The 21,105-nt window shown below is 47.7% G+C and overlaps 3 protein-coding genes across 4 annotated transcripts in view; 2 read left to right on the plus strand and 1 right to left on the minus strand.

Annotated features, from left to right (window-relative positions):
• The window catches only part of TIGAR (TP53 induced glycolysis regulatory phosphatase), a 1,172,566-nt gene that overhangs the window by 445,445 nt on the left and 706,016 nt on the right, over positions 1-21,105 (plus strand). The gene's annotated exons all lie outside the window — the stretch shown is intronic.
• CCND2 (cyclin D2) overlaps positions 1-21,105 on the plus strand; it is a 734,493-nt gene that overhangs the window by 45,691 nt on the left and 667,697 nt on the right. The gene's annotated exons all lie outside the window — the stretch shown is intronic.
• The window catches only part of CRACR2A (calcium release activated channel regulator 2A), a 119,203-nt gene continuing 103,575 nt past the window's right edge, over positions 5,478-21,105 (minus strand). For both annotated transcript variants that reach the window (XM_050750148.1, XM_050750149.1), the window contains 3 exons: positions 17,941-18,042; positions 15,636-15,712; positions 5,478-14,122 (listed from right to left, as the gene is read on the minus strand). In XM_050750148.1, coding sequence (XP_050606105.1) covers positions 14,038-14,122; positions 15,636-15,712; positions 17,941-18,042 — 264 coding nt within the window. In that variant the 3' untranslated portion in view covers positions 5,478-14,037. The remainder of the gene's footprint in view (positions 14,123-15,635; positions 15,713-17,940; positions 18,043-21,105) is intronic.

Below are 21,105 nucleotides of genomic sequence, written 5' to 3' on the forward strand. Positions count from 1 at the left end.
CACTTGTGCTGACTGTCACTGGCAAGTGCAAGTCCCTAGCCCATCACAGGTGCTTAATACATCTTTCCAAATGAGTGAATGCTGACTGGATGCCATGGTGCCCACGGCAGTCTCCAACCTGCCTACTGCTCCTAATCTCCGAACCTACTCTCTCACCTGGGGCTATTCACTGCCCTGCCCTGGGCCTCGGTATTCTCATTTATGGGAGGAAGGTATTCGCCTAGAATTATCTTCAGGTCCCCACTCAGCTTAAAGAAACGGTGATTTTTGTGATTCGACAGCTCTTATTTTGTGACCCTGGGCTCAGAGCTTTGTAAGAAGATCCCGCCCCCAACGGTGTAGTGGAGGAGAGGAGAATGGCTTATTTTTGGTGGAAGTTGGGGGTAGGAGTGAGAAGTAAACACTCGAGGAAGAAAAGAAGTTCCTGCCCGGGCTGCAGAAAGACAGCGTGGAGGCTTTGCCAGTGAGTCGCCGGAGGAATGGAGGCTGAGCCGCCTCGACGCGAGGTTTCTCAGGCGCTTGACTGCCGTTCGTCAGTGTGCGACCCTACAGAGATGGCCCGTTTCTTGGAAAACCGTTTTAATAACTGAGAGCAAACGGGATTAAGGATGCTGGCTGGTGCCTGGCCAGGACCACTTGGCTCTCATCCACACGGGGAGTTACGTTGTCTCTTCTGATGTTGCCTATTGATGATCTCTGATAAGATTTTCTTTCAGGTGTTTCTCTGCAAAGTGTTTCTATTGAGTGGGCCTCTGGAAATGTGGTTTCTGGGGGCTCTGTGAGGGAAGAGGAGTGGGGAGCAGAGCTGGGTGGTGTCTAGGATCAAGGGAGGCCTGGGGAGCAACGGCCAATCGAGAAGGCAAACCTCGTTCCACGTCTGCACAAAGTGAATCCAGGGGTCTTGTGGCCTGATAAACCCTGGCCCTGCCACCCCCAACCTTGCCCTGGTCGTCCGTCTGCCTGGGTCTGTTTCCACAGGGCGTGCTGCAGAAGTGACCTGTGAACTCTACACGGCTGTACACACGTAACTTTTTGTGTTATTTCCTCCCAGTCCACAAGCCACAGTTGGCTTCCAATATTCATGTTTGTGGAGAAAACTATGGCCTGGAGAATTTCAAGTAATGAATAATCTAAAAATTTAATTTGACTTGAAGCTTGTAATGTGCAATCCCCATGCCCTCACCTCATTCTGAGAAATCCCATTTTCAGAAATCTGAGGCTGTCTGGATTTCAGTTTTAAAAACTCAGTGTTTGAGATTTAATGACTTGAAGTCTGGGATGGGGGACGTACAACTGAGGAGCCTGGAAGCACGCTGGACTGTGGGAAGACTGAGATTGGAGATATGACCTGGCTGGCAGAACAAACGCGTACGTGTTAGAGCTGAGGTTGTTGCTTATGCAGTTTCTTGCTTTACCTCCATCCTCACACACCCTGGCCGCACCCACTACTCTGTGCTGGCCTGAGGGTGATGCTCGAAGCGCCTCCGGCCTTCCATCCCGCCCCATCCTTCCGCTCCTTTTTCTTCAGGCACAACTGCAAATCTGCTCATGTCGCTCTCCTGTTTAAACCCCACCCCCTCACCCCACCACCACCACGACCGACCCTCTCAGTGGCCCTTGTGATCTACAGGCTGATACTGAAACTCCTGCTCGCCTGGGGTAGGCTGTCTAGCTCTGGTCTCCCATGTCCCATTCACTGTCAAAGTCCCAGCTGTGTCCCCCACCCCCAGAGTCCTCATCCTATGCACTGCCCTGGCCATACAAGCCGTGTGTCCCGCACGCCTGGACCCCGTCAGCTTTCACTCTCCTGCTTCCTTGATTTCCTTCTGTTATTTCCCCCACCAATCATGAACTCCTTTGTTAGAACTAGGAGTCCCCCCAACACCGTGCCCCCACCCAGAGTCCTACTCAATTCTCAATGTCCATAGCACGGGATGAATATTCCTGATCTAAAATGCTCGCGACCAGAAGCATTTTAGGTTTTGGATTTTTTTGGATTTTGGATGTTTTTGGATTTTGGAATATTTGCATACACATAATGAGATATCTTTGTTTCCTATACACCTTACACACATAGCCTGAAGGTGATTTTATATAGTTTGATAATTTTGTGAATGAAACAAAGTTTTGGCTGTGTTTTGACTGTGGCTCATCGCCTGAGGTCAGGCGTGGAATTTCCACCTGTGGCATCATGCCAATCAATGCTCAAAACGTTTCAGACCTTGGAGGATTATGGATTTTCCAGCTAGGGATGCTCATCCTGTATTCTGCATCATCCCTCTCTCATTGTTTTCTACTTGCTTGCTGATATAGATCCTTCACCAACTTGGAGCTCCTTGATTCTTGATTTCTTTATTTTCATGTTCTAAGAGCATAGGGTATGGCATGGCACCTCAGCACCTATTGAAACTTGGGTGGAAAGTATTTCAGGCCTTTAACAGTAGGACTAAAGAGGAGAGTCAGGGATGAAATCAGAATGGGTAGTGTGTGTGGTTTCATCAGTGTGTGTGTGTATGTGTGTGTTGTACACCCACAGACACAGGATGAGTCACTGTAGCCCCTGAGCCCACCTCCTTCTTGGGTGTAGACAATCAGCACTGACCGCTGTCTGGGCCACTGAGAGGGTCTGGCAGTACTGGGGAAGCCTCAGCACCCTATTGGGATCTCTGCTTTACTAATGACCTGCTTTGTGGCCCTAAGCAAGTCATCAACATTCTCTTAAAGGATTCAGAGAGCGCAGGCTGTGTGATCAAAGAGGAAGAGGCATCAAAGAGCAGATCTAAGGTCAAGAAAATGCTTGCAAGCTTGTGAGATGTTTTGCTATTATTCCATTCCATTGCTGTTGGTACTAATAATAGTAATGTTAAACAATTGAAAAATAAAGGTCTTCGAGCTTCTAATTAAATCACAATTTCCAGCAGCAGTTGGGGAGCAGGGGCAAGAGTTGATATTATTATTTTTAGGGACAGGATCTCATTCTGTCACCCAGGCTGGAATGCAATGGTGCAATCATAGCTTACTGTAGCCTTGAACTCCTGGCCTCGAGTGATCCTACCATCTGGGCCAGGAATGACAAGTGTGAGCCACTGCACCTGACCTGCTTTTAAAACATAAAATAAAAGTAAAATAAAATAAACTGCCAAAAATAAAGAAAAGCCCTGCACGTGATTTGAACCTGCATCCACGGTTGAGAACCCGAGGTAGCCCCTCACCGGGGCTCATGTGGGCTGGGACACAGTGCAGTTGGACCAGGGCAGTACTGCCGTGTCTGGGGAGCTGCTCCTAGACATGATTCCAGTGACTGCAGTGCTGGCCAGGCAGCCGGCCACCTGCCAGGAGATGGGGCATATGAGAGTCCACTTAGCAAGTCTCAAAGGGATGATGCGTGGGGATTAGAGGGGATGTGGCTTAATTTACAGCAGGAGAAGACTGGGTTAGATCAAAGCCCCAGAAGGGTTCCCAGTGAATATCCGTCCTTTGTGATGTGGGGACAGACTAGGAACCCTGCTGCCATGGAAGCTGTGAAACGCTCACAGATGCATTACTGGAGTTGCAGGGTTCTGGGTGCAGTGAACCCCCTTCCCAGCACTGAGGGGGAAGATGTTGCAAGGCTTGTGTGGAGCCAGCTGTGGACAGCAAGGGCAACGGGCCAGGGACCAGCTTGGCCGCTCACTGACCTCAAACCCTGGGCGTGTCCCTCCTCCTGCCTGGGCCACAGTCTCCTTCCTGTCTGTGATTTGAGAAGGGAGCGTAGTAAGCGTAGTGAGCCAGTTCGCAGCCAGCCTGGTGCTTGTTTGTACACACTAGTCAATGCAGAGGACCCTGTTGGCCGGGGGTGGGGGTGAGGGGAGGATTGGCTAGAGTGAGGGCGCCCAGCATTCACTCTCTCAGCAGAGGTTAGGGGTACTTACTGGTCTCTGGCAGAGTTGAGGGAACCCAGACCCCTGTGCTCGCAGCCACTCCTCAGACTAAAGGCTTCCTGGCCACTGAGTGGGCTGCAGGGAAGGGGAGAGCAGGGGAGATGGGCCTTATGAATGAAAGTTGCTTTGGGAGGGGCAAGGAGAGAAGGGGAAAGGGGAGAGGGAGCGGGGAGGGCACAGAGGAAGGAAAAATGCAGCTTCATCTGCTTGTTTGTGTTTCTTGTATTTAAGATGCCGACTCCTAGCATATTTTTAAATCCATCAGACATGAAAGGCTGATTTAAATAGACCCGCAGTGTGAAGCTGATGATTTCACTTGCCACAATAGGGAAGCTGGCAGGGCTCTGGCCAGGATCCAGCACCTCCCTCCTCGCCAGGGAAGCTGCGGAGCAAATCGCTCTGGGCTAGATAGCCTTCCAAGCCAGGTGCTTTCCCCTCCCTGATGGGGACGCAGAGAGAGGAGGGATGGCGGGGAAGCGGGGGAAGAAGTAGGGCAGGGGGGAAAGTGAAGAGATGCGTTAAAGGAGGGAAACTGAACTTGAGAAATGAACTAGCCCCCTATCCTCTTGGGCCTGGAAAGCTTCCTAGCTCAGGCCATCCTGACTCCCTGTACTGCCGGTGCTATATCCTCTCACTTCGCCCTCAGGTCCAGGGCTGTGGGGTGTAGACGGGGGCCTTTTAATCCTTTGCACCTAATTTCCCACCTGCATTTCTAAGAGCAGAGCTTCAGAAAGTTCATCCTGTGAGGCAGCCTGTTTCCTTGCTGGACAGCACTGTTGGAGATAAACTCCTCCCTTGGGATACATTGAAATTCTTTTGCTCTGCCATCCCCAGTTCTAATCCGGCCCTCTTGAGTCCCTCAGAATAAGCTTAAAGCCGAAGTCAGCCCTTCATCCTTGAACTGCATATTCAGGTTCCCTCTTCAATGCCAATCCTTCTATGCTGATTTCTAGTCTTTACCGTCAATTATCACAATGCAAATCTCTGCAAAACTAACACATTTCTGGGTGTTAATTAATGTATTTCCTGCTATAGTCAATGCAACAAAATTCCAGGAACCACAAAAGAGTTTTGTCACTTGTTTTTGTTGTTGTCGTCATTCAACACACTGGCGATCTACTCGGGCTAGGCGAGGGGCTCCTGTCGGCATACGGGATGCGAGGGTCTGTCAACCAGAAGCTTGTCTACAAGTGGTGGGTCACACAGAGAGGGGTGTTCATGGGCAGGGGTAGAGGGCCCAGGAGCACGAAGCACCCTCCCGCTGCGGAGCTGAGAGTTGGGTGAGGTGGGGTGAGGCCCTCGGGGGAAGGAAGGCAGGAGTTATGGCAGAGGCATTTGTACGGTATGTTAATTTATGCTTGTGCATTTCTAGCTGTTTCCTCCCCTCAAGCATGGTGAAGCACCAAAGGCTGTACGTGAGCTTGTCTTCCTTTCTAGCTCTCTCATCTCCTAATATAACCTGAGACAAACACTGAGTGTCTTACAGCTTCAGTTGCTGGGGATCAAAGAGAATTGAATCCTTCCTTCATTCATGGAACGTAAATGTTTGTGACAGCGTTTCTTCTTAAATTTTTTTTATTGTGGTAAAATATACATAATGTAAAATTTACAATTTTAACCATTTAAAAATGTACAGTTCAATGTCATTAAATATATTCCCAATAGTGTGTGCAACCATCACCACCATCCATCTCCAGAACTCTGTCATCATCCCAGTGTGAAAGTGTTTTAGAAACCACATATGTAAAGGCAGGTCAATTAGGAATGTGCTATCTGAAGTCTTGACTGGACAGCAAATTCATCCATCCACCTGCCTACTGTGTTTAGGTTCCAGGCTTGATAAATACAGAAATGAATGAGACCAGGACTACAAGGTAAGAACCCTGTAGTCTGTAATGCTGGGTCCCTGTCCTACTTCAAAGTAGAGTGGGAAGATAGAAACTCTTCTTAGATGAGTCTCTAATTGAAGGGATTCAAGTTTTACTTATTCTCCTTTCCCAGGGAAATGGGAGGTGCTCTCACCCATGGCCTCAGCTCTTCCAGTTACCAAGAAATGTGGAATTTTCTCTCCTTTTTGTATATTGTTTTGTTTTGGTCTCTTGCATGGCGAGACAGAGGACGATGTAATAACTATCATTTGTTTAGAGCCTTTCAGCGGACTAAGCTCTTTCCCAGGTGTTCTCTTTGGACCTTCACGCTAGCCTGGGAGGGAGTAAGGCAGAGAGCACTATTTTGCAGATTTGAAAGCAGGCTCAGAACATCAAGCAGTTCCAGGTTTTGCCCAGGGCCACACAACTTGTGTGCAGGTCCTTATTCTGAGTGGGCCTCTGGGGCTAGAGGAAGCGGCTGAGAGAGCCACAGCTGGGTAAGGGCAAGGAAGGCTGCTTTCACAACAGGAGGGAGAACAGGGCAGGGAAGCATCTTTCGTGTGGAGGCGTGCAGCCCAAGGCAAATTGAGTTGTTGAGCTGCCTGCGGGTAATGGACTGCTACTAGTGGCAGCTGGGGAGGCCGCGGGGTGTTGAGACGGATGCTTTGTTGGGCACCATGCTGTCGGAAAGGCAACTGCATCACAGCAGCTGGACCATGCCAACACTTTGTTTCAAAAGCAAGAAGCAGCAACTCATTTGCACCAGTAAGGCAAATCCTAAGGTCTACCTAGGCCACAGGTTAGGGACCTGGGACTCCAGTGGAGCAGCTGACCAGGGGGTGGGCCTTGTTCCTGAGAAAGGATGCTCTGCTCTCAATCGTTCCTACAAGGGAAATGTTATTTGTCAGACACTGTACCGAACATGTGGCTGCAGAGATGAATGCTCCTGCCCTCAGCTCAGTCCTGTGCATCAAATCATTAGAGCCCTGTGAGCAGTGTGTATGAATAAGCACCACACCGAATGGCGCAACTTGCTTCAGCCCAGAGTGGCCTGGAGAGCCCATGCTCCTGATGTTGGGCCACACTCGAACACTCTGCCCTTGACATTGTGAGACACGTGCTCAATGAATCCCAGTTCCAATTATGTTTCCCAAATTCATTCTGAGCTTCACATGTTTTGATTTCTAATTTTTTAAAAAAGAAATCCCATTCTCTCTGTCTATGTTCTTCAGGCCTTTTTGATTAGCATTGCAGTGTTGTTTAGGGGTGGTATTTATTTTTATAGGTCAGATGGATCCACTCATAATTCATTATGATAGCACAGGCCTCACTGGTCCTAGGAGTCCTTATCTGTTGGGAGAGGAGTCTCCTGGTCCTATGACAAGAGCCTGCAAGTACCACATTCAAACCAGAGCCAGGGGTCAGTTCTTGGACCTGACTCAGCCTTAGCCCCAGAATGATAAATGGTGACACACTTTGCCCAAGCTCTTCAGTTTCTACATTGATTTCAGGTCCTCTGCCAAGCACCATATGGTTTCCCAATCCCTGTCATTTCTCGCAATGTTCTCCCTAAGTAGGGCACTTTGATTAAATTGGTTCCACTGAATTGTGTAAAAGGTGGAGTTATGATGTTCTTTGTCACTGCTATTGTTAGTAATTAATATGTCTATTAATAGAAACATCAACAGAGTTAGGAAGTGGGGGAGGAGGTTTAGAAGGTGGTTGTATTCTGTTAACCCTCTCCTTTGCCAGATAAGAAGGGAGAGAATAAGCAATCCAGTAAAATCCTATGGCTTTTGACTAAACTTTGTTGGAATGTGTGCAGCCTCTTTCTGCTCCCCAGAGGAAGGGAGGAGAGGTGGCAGTGCTCCTAGGGCCAGCTCAGAAACCAAGCTCGGGCTTTGATCACAACCAGCAGCAACAGGCTACTAAAGTCTTGGGTTTTGTATGCATGTGTACCATTTTCATTATTTTGAAGTAATTAAGCTGGCTTTTTTAAAGAAAAGCTTCAGATTTGTCCTGATTTGCAGTCTTCCCCCGCAATCCCTTTTGAGTAAAGCTTTGCAGGATGACTGAATTCTTAGAAGGACAGGGAAGATTGTCTGAGCATGTCTGGCCTCTCTTTAGTTCCCCTGAGAGACTGCATAAGTCCTTGGGCAGCTCACCTCCTCCAGAAGGGCAATAGAAGCTCAGGAAGACAGGAGGCATTCTCAGACCCAAAGGGCCTCCTCCTTCTTAGAATCCAGAAGAAAGGAGAGACCTTAGAGAGGAGGGTAGAGGTCAAGCTAAAGAAAAAGGCCAGAGTCCTAGCTGGGTTGTGTGAAGGGTGAGAAAGAAAGCGGAGATTGGCAAGCAGAATTTGGTTTGTGCACAGGGCAGGTGGCTACCAGTGTATGCTCTTTGAGACTTGAAGCTATTTTAAATACGTTTAAAGACTTAAAGTAAATCATGTCTAAAGAACTAAAGGAAAGTATGAGGATAATGCCTCACCAAATAGAGAATACCGATGAAGACAGAGAAATTGTAATAAGGAACCAGACAGAAATTCTGGAGTTGAAAAGTACAATAATGGAAAAGAAAAATTCACTAGACAGGCCCAACAGCATATCTGAACAGGCACAAGAAAGAACTAGCGAGCCTAAAGATCAGTCAACTGAGGTCACCCAATCTGAGGAACATAAAGAAAAAAGAATGAATAATAATACACAGAGCCTCAGAAACCCGTAAGACACCATCAAGCATGCCAAACACACGTAATGGGAACCGCAGAAGGAAAGGTGAGAAAGAAGTAGAAAGAATATTTGAAGAAATAAGGACCAAAATCTCCCCCAGTTTCATGAAAACTATTAATCTGCGCATTCAAGAAGCTCAACAAACTCCAAGTGGGATAAACTTAAAAAGATCCATGGCTGCGCACATCAAAATGAAACCACTCAAAGACAAAGACAAAGAATTTTGAAAGCACAAAGAGAGAAACAATTCATCAAATACAACGTTCCTCAATGATACCAACGGCTAATTTTACATCAGAAACCATGAAGGCTGGAAACAGTGGGATGGCACAAAGTTCTTAAAAAAACAAAAAAAGCTGTCAATCAAAAATTCTGTATCTGGCAAAACTATCCTTCAAAAATGAAGGATAAATTAAGACATGTGCAGATAAACTGAGAAAGTGTACCTCTAACAAGAGCGTTTGTCTCTAACAAGCCTGCCCTACAAAAAGTAGTAAAAGCAATCCCTTCAGGCTGAAATGAAAAGGCACAAGATAGTAACGTGAATCAACATGAAGAAATAAAGAGCACTAGTAAAATAAATTATGAAGTCAGATATAAAACACTACAAATTTATTTTGTTGTTGGTAACTCTTTTTTCTGATTTAAATAAAAAACTGCATAAGGCAATAATTATAAATGTTGATGGACACAAAATGTATAAAGATGAAATTTGTGACAATAATAGCATAAGGGAGGAGACAATAGGACCACTTTAGAGCAACATTTTTGTATACTTGAAATTAAGTTGGTATTAACATGAACACATGGTTATAAATTGAGATATTAATGGTAATCCCCAGGGCAATCACCAAGAGAATAATTCAAAAATATATAGTAAATGAAATAAGAGAATTAAATAAAACATCTATTTAACATAAAAGAAGGCAGTAAAGAAAGAATACAAGATTTAAAAAAGACGTATGATATATAGAAGATAAATAGCAAAGTGGCAGACAAATCTTACTTTTTCAATTATATTAAATATAAATAAATTAAACTTTCCAATTAAGAGATTGGAAGAATAGATTTAAAAAACACTATCCAACTATATGCTGTCTGCAAGAGACACTGTAGATTTAAAGATACAACTAGATTGAAATTAAAAGGATGTAAAAGATATACAATGCAAACAGCAATAAAAAGAGAGCTGAAGGGGCTACACTAATATCAGATAAAATCGGCACAGTGGCTCACACCCGTAATCCCAGCACTTTGGGAGGCCGAGGCAGGCAGATCACCTGAGGTCAGGAGTTCAAGACCAGCCTGGACAACATGGTGAAACCCCGTCTCTACTAAAAATACAAAAAAATTAGCTGGGCATGGTGGCGGGCACCTGTAATCCCAGCTACTTGGGAGGCTGAGGCAGGAGAATCGCTTGAACCCAGGAGGCGGAGGCTGCAGTGAGCTGAGATCGCACCATTGCACTCTAGCCTGGGCAACAAGAGGGAAACTGCATCTCAAAAAAAAAAACAAAACTGAAGTTTGAGACAAAAATTGTTACCAAAGACAAAGAAGGACACTTTATAATGAGAAAAGGTCAGTCCATCCAGAAGAAATCACAATTATAAATACATTCGAACCTAGCAAGAAAGCCCCAAAATACATGAAGCAAACTGAGGTCTTTGAGAGTAGAGAAGGCAGCTTTGTCCTAAATATTTGACTTCCATAACCCATTATAGTGGTTAATATCCTATCACTAGGGACTCGTTCCTTTGAGTTAAAGGTTTGCCTCCCTTACAGTTCTTTGTTAAAGTATAAATATGGCCTTGGACGCCACCAATTGTGTTGTAATTCCATTTAGCTGAAGTTGGTTCAAGCTCCGTTGGAGCAGTGACCGATAGTGACAGAGACAAACGGTTGAGCCACTTTTAATAGACTCTGTAGGTATGGCCTGGCCTGGGCCCAGGAGGAAAGCAGGGAGAAGAAGCCTCTCCGAGAGGGGAGAAGTATTAAGAATAGAGAAAGAGTATAGGATGAGGAGCAGGCAGAAAGCTAAGTTATCACAGGGGAACAAAAAAAGTCCCACAGAGAGTGTGGGGTGAAACAAATGCTAGACAAGGAGCAAAGCAGCTGGGGCACTGGGTTGTGATGAGGTTCTTGGTTTGGCAACTCAGGGCTGAGGGCAGCATCTGTCCCTAGAAGAAGCAAAAGGTGTAAGAACAGGGAGCAGGCGAGAGCCAGGGATGGCAATGAGCACAGGTCATTCATTGGTAAAGACCCAGGAGTTGTGACCAGGTCTGAGCTGCCGAGTGGTTCCTGGAGCACCACAGAGAGGGAAGGAGAGAGAACTGGGTGCTGGAATCAGGCAACAGGCACTGGAAGCCTATAGGCACTGATAGAAAAACCAGAAACCTAGGAAACTCATAGGCACAAAGAACAGCAAGAGGCAAGCCAGACATGAGCTCAGAACTCGGGCAAACGAATGCTCAAACGAGGTTGTGTTTGTGAACGTGCCCAGTTCTGGGCAGATGCTTAGTAACTGTTAGCTGGTTCTAAATATAAAACTGAAGCAAGGCAAGTGGCCAGGACAGCAACTCGATGTTGGCAACAAAAATAGCCCCTACTTATTAACACCTCTTATAGTCTGGGCACGTTGCTAGGTACTTTATATTCGTGACCTCATCTAATACTAAAATGACCCTGTGAGGTACACATTGAAAATTTCAATCTACAGATAAACGTGGATCCTGGTTAAGCGACTTGCTCAAGGCCATTACGATGTGAATGACACAGAGCCAGAAGGTTTCTCTGGCAGCCTCTGGGCCAGAGTGACAGCCCAGGGCGGCTCTGATCAACATGGTGGCTTAAAAGGAATGGGAGGAGGGGAGCTGACAGCTGGGGACAAAGAACTGCTCAGAGTTCCTCTGGAGTCCCAATCCTCCACTCTTTTTTTAAAGATAGAATCTCATTCTGTCCCTCAAGCTGGAGTGCAGTGGCACCATCATAGCTCACTTTAAACCTCAAACTCCTGGGCTCAAGTGATCCTCCTGGCTCAGCCTCCTAAGTAGCTAAAGCTACAGGCTCATGCCACCATGCTCTGCTAATTTTTTTTTTTTTTTTTTTGTAGTGGTAGGGTCTTGCTATGTTACTCAGGCTGGTGTCAAACTTCTGGTGTCAAATGATCCTCTGGCTCAGCTGGGATTACAGGTGTGAGCCACCACACTCGGCCCTCTCCTCTTTTTAAAAAGGGAATTGGGGAAGAGAGCATCAGAGGCCTGACGACCCACCCTGCTCCTTTCTCTCCTTTGAAGACTCATGGTGATTTACCCCACAGGCCAGAAGGCCAGGCACTAGGGCACTAGGGCCACCCTTTCCCGCCCTAAACCTTGCATGGCCTGTTTCTAAATGGAAGAATGCAGCGGAAAGCAGGGGCAAGGAATTAGGAATAAAGACATTTGTGGGTTTAGGGAACCCCAGGAATGGTCTGCTTGCCTCATAAATCCCGATAGCTATAGCTGCTGTTTGTCAAATGCAGAAGAGTGAGTTTACTTTCTCCACAGCCACCATGACCTTCTGTTCTTCCTTTCCCTTCACGCACATCACACACACACACACACACTGGAGGGCCACCTCTGGGTGACCCATGCATCCCCTCTCCCTGCCTCATCCTATTAATGGAACCATCACCACTGCTCTTCCCTAGGGGAAGGGAGTTTCCTGTGAATTCTCTTTAACCTTGGACTGGGGTCCAGGGCCAGCCGATGATGGAAAATAAATACGTCATCCTGTGCATCTGAGCAAGAAGAGCTCAAAGCATCAAATATCCAGTCCCTTCATTTTACTGACGTGGTGGGGGCCAAGGAGGCAGTGGGCTTGCTTAGGGTCATGGAGCACCTCCTGGTACCCAGTTCTCATTTTTGTTCGGCACCCTCCATGGGCTCCCTGGTTCCTGCAAGTGCTCGATGAAAGAGAAGTCTGCAAAAAAGAGGTAGGTACTTGCCTGGGGACCCAGAGAGCCTCTGACTGTTTTGGGAGTCTGGGAGGAGGCTGTTGGAATACCTTGAGAACTCTGGCCAGTGGTCCCTCCCCCATCCATGTGGCTGTGTGGGGTTGTCTTCAATTATCTTGTTGGAAGCCTGTGGACACTTTCTGCCCTTCTCCCTCTCTCTGTGCCCCACTTGGGTGTGGACTACCCACTTTCCTGTGGGGGCCTGGGTCTGCAGGCCCAGTGATTGGCAGTTATCTTTGTAATAACTTTCATTCGACTTCCTACTCAGGGCAAGAGTACTGTGACAGCCGGCGAGTGATGCTGGAGCTGGCTGGGAACTCACCACCACCCAACCGCAGGAATCCCACGGGGCTCAGATCATTCCCCCAGTCCAAGTGCCCTGTGCAATCGCAATCGGGGGTGCTGAAGCCAGCAGCTACATTCTGTTCACTTCCCAAACACCAGCAAAATGTCAATATCACAGCCACACTGAAAAAAAAATACAGTGTTCTGAAATAAAGTAAAAGAAAATAAAATGAAGTCAGTAACTACGGCCCTCGCACTGGGCCCCACTGCCTGCGTGTCAGTCTACCCTGTTAATCATCACGTATGATTTTTCAAAGAGCTATTTTGAGAAACATTTAGAAAATGGCTTTTATATAGCTATATATACCTCATTTGTACCCTCCAGAAATGGTCGCTCTGTTTAGCAGCAGATGGCTTTTCTCCACTAGTTTTCTTTTCATTTCTCAGTCAAAGTTAAGTGGGAAGTCAACCCACCCCCTAACCCCAGGCGTACACTTATCACCCACAGTCCACCCTGGAGTCAGGGTTGTAGGTGGGGGGCAAGGAGGAAAGGCTGTCGGTTCTCCCTAAGGCACCGTTCCAGAAAACCCAAGGGGACAAAGGCAGCGGGCATGGTGCTGAGAGGGAAGGCTCAAAGCTGGGAGTAAGGAACGAGCAGAGCCCCCGGGCTGGGGGTAGAATAGAATGTGGCCACCCTGGTTTGCTGCAGTCAACAACCTGGGTATCTCGAGGTCCGCGAAGCAGGTATAAAATATCCCTTTGGCCGCTGGAGAACAGGGGCCAAGCAAGATTAACCACCCTGGCAGCACCTGAGTGCTGTACCTTTGGCCTGCAGGAAGCCGCAAGTCGGGCCCCGCATGGTTGTCATGGCAACAGCAGTGCTGAGGCTCCGAAGGGCAAGGGGAGGAGAAGGGGGGTGGAGAAGGCACGTGGTGGCTTTTCTGGAAAAGCCCATCTGTTTCTTTCCCTTAGGAAACTAAGTCAGGGAACACAACAACGACGACAAAGGAGGGATGGGCATCTGGGGTCTGGAAAGAGAAAGGACAGAAAAGACTCTGAGATGCTCCAAGAGCAGCTCTCCTGATGGGATGTGCTTCCCTTCCTTTTGGGGGAGGCGAGTGACTGACAAAGAAAAGGACTGGGCGGGCCCCCGTGGGCGGCATCTGTGCAGGAGCCGTGTGCAGGATCAGGGCAGGCTCTGTGACCTCAGGCTTGCTGGGGGCCGTCCTGGTAGGACCCTATCAGCCACAGCAGGATTTCTTCTTAGCAGGGTGGCCGACCTGAATGGTGTCCTCTCTCACTGTGTCTTCTTGCTCCTTGAGGAACCTGGGAGAGGGGAAGAGATAGTGTCAGTGATGGAGAAGTTGATAGGCACAGGGGCTGGCAACCTGGAGCAGCCACCCTCAGGTTACAGGCCATCTGGGCCATACGGAGAGAACCCACCCTCACCATGGCATCAGAGAGAGTCCTGAACATCTCCCCCTGGACAGTACAGGTGCACAACTGTAATTGTAAAGCCAGAGAGTTTAGTCGACATGGATCCTTCAAGACATCTCCTCCAGGAAGCCTCTCTGATCCTCTAGGTAAGCCCACGTGCCCCTGACAGCATCTGACCCTTCCTCTGTCATGACCCCACCACCCAGCGTCACAACGCGTGGCTTCGCCGGCTGTCTCCCTCGGCCGAAAATGAGTTGCTTGGGAGCGAGACCTCTCTTTGGTCTCCGTGCCTCTGCAGCCTATCACAGTCACCAGCACACAGGCGAGGCTCCAAAATATACTGATGGGTTGTGACCTCTGCAGTAGGGCTGTGCCATGTGGCCAAAGCTCCAGATTAATTGTAGGAGGTGAGGAATTAAAAATAATGGTGAACACCTTGTCTCTGCTTTATACTTTCAAAACGCTTTTGCATTACACATCTCCTTGGATTCTCTCAACAACCTGTGAGTGGGCAGGGAAGGAAGGCATGACTGGTGTTCCTACCTTCCTGACAAACCTCAGAGAGGCAGGGCGTTTGCCCAGGGAGTCAGGGGCAGAGAACAGACCAGAATGTTTCCTTCTGATACTCCATAACCCCATCACCTCGCCAATGCACAGAGGAGTTGTTCTGCGCTCTTAATTACTCAAAGAAAAATATTTTTAAATGCCCCAGAATGAGTGCTGAGCACAAAATGGGCTCTGTTAAGTGTTTATTGGATGGATGAATAGATGGAATGAAATGACGGCCTAGATGGATGAATGAATGAGTGAATGCTTAAGTATTGGAAATGAGTCCCAGCGTGGTTTTGTTGTTTAAATTTCTGGTGTAGGCAGGGCCTTAAGGAACCAGTCTTTTCATGTTACCAGCATCATTACCTTGGTTACCTCCCATTGATTCCCCATCACAGCTCCTCTTCTTTCTGGTTTCTACACCCACTCCTTCCTCCCACACCCAGGAACTCACATTATAACCCAATCTTGCCCCCAGCTGGCTTCCAGCTACTCCCTGCTAAGACTTCAGCCAGTGCTGAGGAGCCTCTGATCTGACCTTTCCCAGAAGGATTTGCATTTAAAAAGAGCATCCCTAGGAAAAGGCAGCCTTTAAGACTCAGAAGAAGACTGCAATGGGGGCGACAGGCAGGGATGCTTTCTTTCCCAACAGCATTGTTTCAGAAAGCTGTTCCTGATGTTGCAATCCCATACAAAGGCCTAGGACCCCATTGCCTGTACTCAGAGGGCTCCGGCCAATAGGGAGGAAAGGGGGTCAGAGGCGTGGCCTGGGTGGCGGGAAATATGGTGCCTCCCTGAAGGCAGACACAGCTGGACACAGCAGTTACTGCACCTGGGGAGCACGTCTCTTTACCTGGCCAGATGGAGCAGGGACTCTTTGGTGTTGTGACCAGAGTAGGCGCTGCATTCATAGAAGATCAGATTGTTGTCCTGGAATCATAAAACAGAGTGAATACAAGAGTACTGGAGTGAGAGGGGACTGTGGGGGGTGGTGGGAGAGACCCCTTGTGCATCTACCTACAGCCTTCGCTTCCTCTCGCAGGCTCCTTGACCTCCTCATAATCCTTCCTCACTCTGTACATGGCTGATTTCTGTCTCCACAGGCTCCCTGACTAATGCAAGCTCTGTAACCATCTCCCAGGTGAGCTATAACAATTGTAAAACAACGGAACCATACGCTGTCTTAGTGCCTCTTTATACTTTCCCAAACTACTGTCAAGTACACACATGCTCATTCCAGGTTACACCAGCTCTGTGACTCAGGCAAAGACACAAAGGCCAGGGCGGGCAACATTCTTCCCCCTTCACAAGCAGGCAAGCTGCTGTGACAGAGGGCACTTGGCTGGCTCGTTCAGTCCCACGGTGAGTCAATGGCAGAGCTCCTTGCAGCATGCTTCCCCCAAGACAGTGGCACTCCATAGGCCTCGGGGACAGGTTTCATGAGGCACTCCAGTAGGAATTCTCTTTCACCCCAGTTAATTAATACTCTAGCTGCCCTGGCTGTCAGCACTGGTGCACTGGACTGGCCATCAGCTCATTAGGATGAGGCTGTGCTGCCTGCATGGTGCGGGAGCCCTTGGCTAAGGCTCATCGTATTCCACTGATCACTCCCATTAACAGATGACTGGTGTCATGACGACAATGCTGATGGCACAGGGCCCTGGTTTTAGATGGCCTCTTCTTGTAGGCTGATGCCCTGAGGGGATGCAGGCCAGCTGAGCAAGGACAGTTCTGTGGCTGTAGCTCAGGAGGCTCTGCCATGCTCCCAATGCAGCTTTCCCCACCTACACCCACAGGCAGCTCCGCCCTCTGCCCCTCTCTCCCAGCCCCAGGGGCTCTCTCTCTCCCTGTCTGCCTTTCTCTCAGATCTGCCATCTCTTGGGTCAGTCTGTCAAAGAGTAGAAGTTCCATGGGGTGGGAATAGTGGGGAGAGAAGGACATAGGACTTAGAACTGGAAGACATGATTTGCCTTCCTGCTTTGAGTTCCAATCCCACCTCGGATGAGCTGTGATAATACGAATGTATCACTTAACTCCTGAGTCTCAGTGTTTTTTTTTTTTTTTTTTTTTTTTTTTTTTTTTTCCACTGACAAAAAGAAAGAAAGAAAAGAAAAGAAAATGGATAGACTCTTTAGGTCCAGGTGTATTTTGAAATCCAGAATTTTCCGAATCTTAGAAAGGTAATACATGTATATATTATGTATTATATAACACCCTCAGTGGATTTTAGACAGCACTCTATAATCAAACATATTACTATTGCTTCAGTGAGACATGTGAATATTCACCTTTTCAAAGCGAGGTTACAACCATGAATAGCCTCATGTCATTTCTGGTCAGATTTTTCTGCCAGATAAAATGCAAAACAACTCTTTCTGTTTTCAGAGCTTTTTGGATTTTGGAATTGTGGACATGTAACTGTCTAGTGACCCTCCATGTAGACACCTGTCAGGCCCTTCCTCCTCCTTTTTCCTTGAGTCTTACCATCTGTGCTTATTCTCCCAGGCTCTGAACTCATGAAACCCTGTTTAGGACGAGCATGCGAAGAATTACAGAATCATGGGGCTGGTAAGCACCCCATCCTTCCAGACACACAGTTTCATGAAAACCAAACTCTGAGGCAGTAAAAGAAGCCAAGGAACCACGCTTTGTTGCCTGATTTCTGTTAAGCCCCATTGATTCCATTTTTGGGCAAGAGGCCCCATGCTTATTTTAATGGTAGGTTTTCCAGTGTGTCTCCTGGGTTTATCTTGAGTTCACAACTTTGAGGCTCCATCCTGACAGAAAGGATGAACTCTCTAACACAGTGGTCTACAGAAGAACACACTGCTTTACAGACTGATCAAGTGGAAATGCAGATTGGAGGGGGACTGAAATAAGTAAATTATTGCTATCTTAGAATTTATAATTCTGAGTTACAAGGAAGGGATTTAGGATAATTCCCCACACCCTAGTGGTCCCTAACCAACCCCGTCTTGCAACCTGTGGCTTTCTGTGCAGAGTTCTACATGCACAGGAGCTGGGCCACTCCCATGATGCCAAGGCACCCATCTTTCCCAGCTGCTCCCTTCCCATGACTTCCAGAGAAAGTCCCCACCAAGGCTCCTGGGCACTTGCCCGACTTCCCTCAGGGTTACACTCTGTCGCTTGCTCTTTACCTTGGCAAGCTGCTCTCCGAGGCCCCGGGGGACTTCCCGCTCTTTCTCGTTGTCAAGCTTATTACCCAGCAGAAGAACAGGAACCCGGTCTCCCACAGCTTCCTGCAGAACAGAAAATGTTTTCAACTGAGAGGGGTGTCACAGGATTGCCCAGAGGGCAGACTGACAATGTCAGCTGGACAGATGGGACCTGGCTTAAGAATGCCCTGCTGCCATAAAAAGTGAGGCCATAATAGAATCATCCTGAAAGCAGAAAACAGCTGCCTTCTCCAAGAGCCTCAGTTTATCACATTTCTGCAAGGTGCCCCAGGCCTGCCTGTGCTGTCTCCCAGTCCCTGTGTGTGCAATGACCACTCCCACTTCACGATGCTCCTTGGATCTTAGATGGAACAGCAGGCCCCCAGGTGTGCTGGATGAGGGGACAGTTGATGCCAACAGGCCACATGCCCCCTTCCAGGGCATTCCTAAATGGCCAGGCTTAGTCCGATGGACCAAGGCCATCAATGCCCCATGGCTTGGAGTTGTTCTGGAGGCTGCTTTGATTAGAAACTGTATCACCAGAGGCCTCATGATAGCACATAAGCTTCTGAGGGTTGGATCCAAATCTGCCTCATGGTCTTGCGCCCACAAGGCTCCATAAATGACTGCCATGTGCCTTGCTGGAGGCGGGCACCACAGACCCCTGTCACTGGGTGCTCTGGCTCTGAAGAAAGCCCTGTATGAGAAGGAACATTGTGGCCATAGCAGCTGCACTACTTGGGCCAGAAGTCACAGGTTTATTCAAGGTATCACACTGTTTACTCCCACAGTGGCTGTGGCTTACCAGCCAGGGGCCTCCTCCCGGGTCTCCGCCTCCTCCCTGGTGAAAGGAGCACTGTAGGCATCTCTCCTGAGGGCGCCCAAAGGGCCCGGGACCACCGACTGCCATTCAGTGAGTGAACGTGGTAATGTGCACATTGAAGAAGGTTGTTATTTTTACTTAAATATTTAATTAGGGGCTTTTAATCATAATTTAGTAACAAATAGTTATTCATTGTAGCTAAATGTTTTACTAAATAGAGGGACCTGTGGGATAACAGAAGCTAATAAGCAGTTACAGTTTTGCCAATACTTTAGCTGCTTTACTTGAGCATTTCAAATAAATGTCCAAAGTCCATCTTACAGGTATACCGATTTTAAGTTTAAATGCTATTATGTTTGAAATTAAGCCTCAATGTTTCCTTAATCTGTGCATTCATTTTTACTGCAGTTCAATAGGGGGGAAAAAATTCTTATTTACCAAACGAGAAAGTTAAGGCTCAGAGAATCCAAAAGAACCTTCAACACCATAAGCACTGAATTATGAGAACTCTTGAGTATATGGGTCCTCATTCTTCAGCCTTTTCCTCTAGATTCTTATTTCCAATCAAGTCTCTGCTACTTAGTGTCTTATTAACTGGAACTCTCTAAACATGGTATCTATTGGTGAGATGATAATGTGTGTTTGCAATGATGACTCAAAGGCACTACAAGATCTTAGAATGTCTTCTGACCCCTCAAAAATAGATTAAATTCTGGACACTGCAGTTGATGTGCTAAGTGGATTGTACATATTCCAACTACTTGAAAATGAGAAAGCCACTCATGGCATATATGAAATCCTGTGGCCCCCCTATTAGCCAGAGCGTTCGCTAATGGGAACACCCCCTCCTCTGACCGTGCTGTGCCACACGATACTTGTGTGAAGAGCTTTTCACGGAAAGGGAAGAAAGGAGGAGGAAGCAGGGAAATGGGCCAAGCAGCTTGCTGTTTAGAGCACATGGGAGAGAGATATTTGTAGATTTATGTGTGAGGAATGATTAAGGCTTGTGGGATTTCTTGACATGGAAACTCTGAAAATATGAGCATCAGACTTGAAATCCCAGGGCAGAATTCTACCCCGGGTTTTGTTATTATTTGGAATGGGCGATGGCTTGCAGAGGGGATGATGGATACTGAATGACCCAGTAGGATGAGGTAGGGAATGGGTCAAAAACCCAACATCTGGGTCCTGTGCACCATAAACAGCAATGGTGCCTCTTCCCTCCTGGGAAAAGAAAAGGCAGGTTTCTTCTTTTCTGCGGGGGGAGGCCGAGGTGGGTGGATCACAAGGTCAGGAGTTCAAGACCAGCCTGGCCAAGATGGCAAAACCCCGTCTCTACTAAAAATACAAAAATTAGCTGGGTGTGGTGGCGGGTGCCTGTAATCCCAGCTACTTGGGAGGCTGAGGCAGAGAATTGCTGGAACCTGGGAGGCAGAGGTTGCAGTGAGCCGAGATCCTGCCACTGCACTCCAGCCTGGGTGACAGAGCAAGACTCTGTCTCAAAACAAAAAAACAAAAACAAACAAAAAACAAAACAAAACAAAAAAACACCAAAGCAATTCCTGGATATAAAAATAAAGGAGCTTAGAAGGAGCAGAAAAAAAAATTAAAAGCAAAGCATCCAGCAGGAGCTGCGGTTTCTTTGTATTGTTCTTTTCTTACGCAGCCACTCTGGACAACTCGTTTCCCTCCAGGGACCCTGGCCTGCCACCGAGAAAGGAGAATTAGACTCATCTCCAAAGATTTGGCAAAAACAAATGAGAATGTCCATAAGACCAGAGAGTGTGCTAACTATCACAGTCAGTCACCATCTCCCCGGCCCGGGTCATCAGTCTCTGGCACAGGGGCAGGGAGAGGAGCTGGTCTTGGGGTAGGTATCTCCTGGTCCTCTCTGACTTCAACCCCAAAAGTCTTGAACTATCTGTCTAAACTTTATACCTTTCTCATACCTAACTAGGTTTTCAGCCTGCATGCCACTTGGCACGAGATGTTCAAAATTACCTCCTCGATGAAGCAACATCTCCTTGAAGCCTCCTAGGGCTTTGGTGAACAGGTCTCAGGTCTACTCGAACTCTGATGTTGAGACTGTGAGAGATGTTGGTAAAAATCCCATCGGTGTGACAGGTCGCAGTGAAGTCATCTCAGCTCCTTCATCGGGCACACAATCTCTCTTCAGGAGACGTGGGTTCTGCCCTAGCTCTGTCACCATCTCTCCATGTGACTCATCTGAGTCTCTCCTCTTGTCTGTGTCTCTGTTCTGAAGCCAGGTTCTGTTCTACGACCCTCTAACAGAGAGCCCTCCCTCCACCTTCAGTCATTTCAGC

Source organism: Macaca thibetana, chromosome 11 (genome assembly GCF_024542745.1).
Source record: "Macaca thibetana thibetana isolate TM-01 chromosome 11, ASM2454274v1, whole genome shotgun sequence".
Taxonomy (NCBI): Eukaryota; Metazoa; Chordata; class Mammalia; order Primates; family Cercopithecidae; genus Macaca; species Macaca thibetana.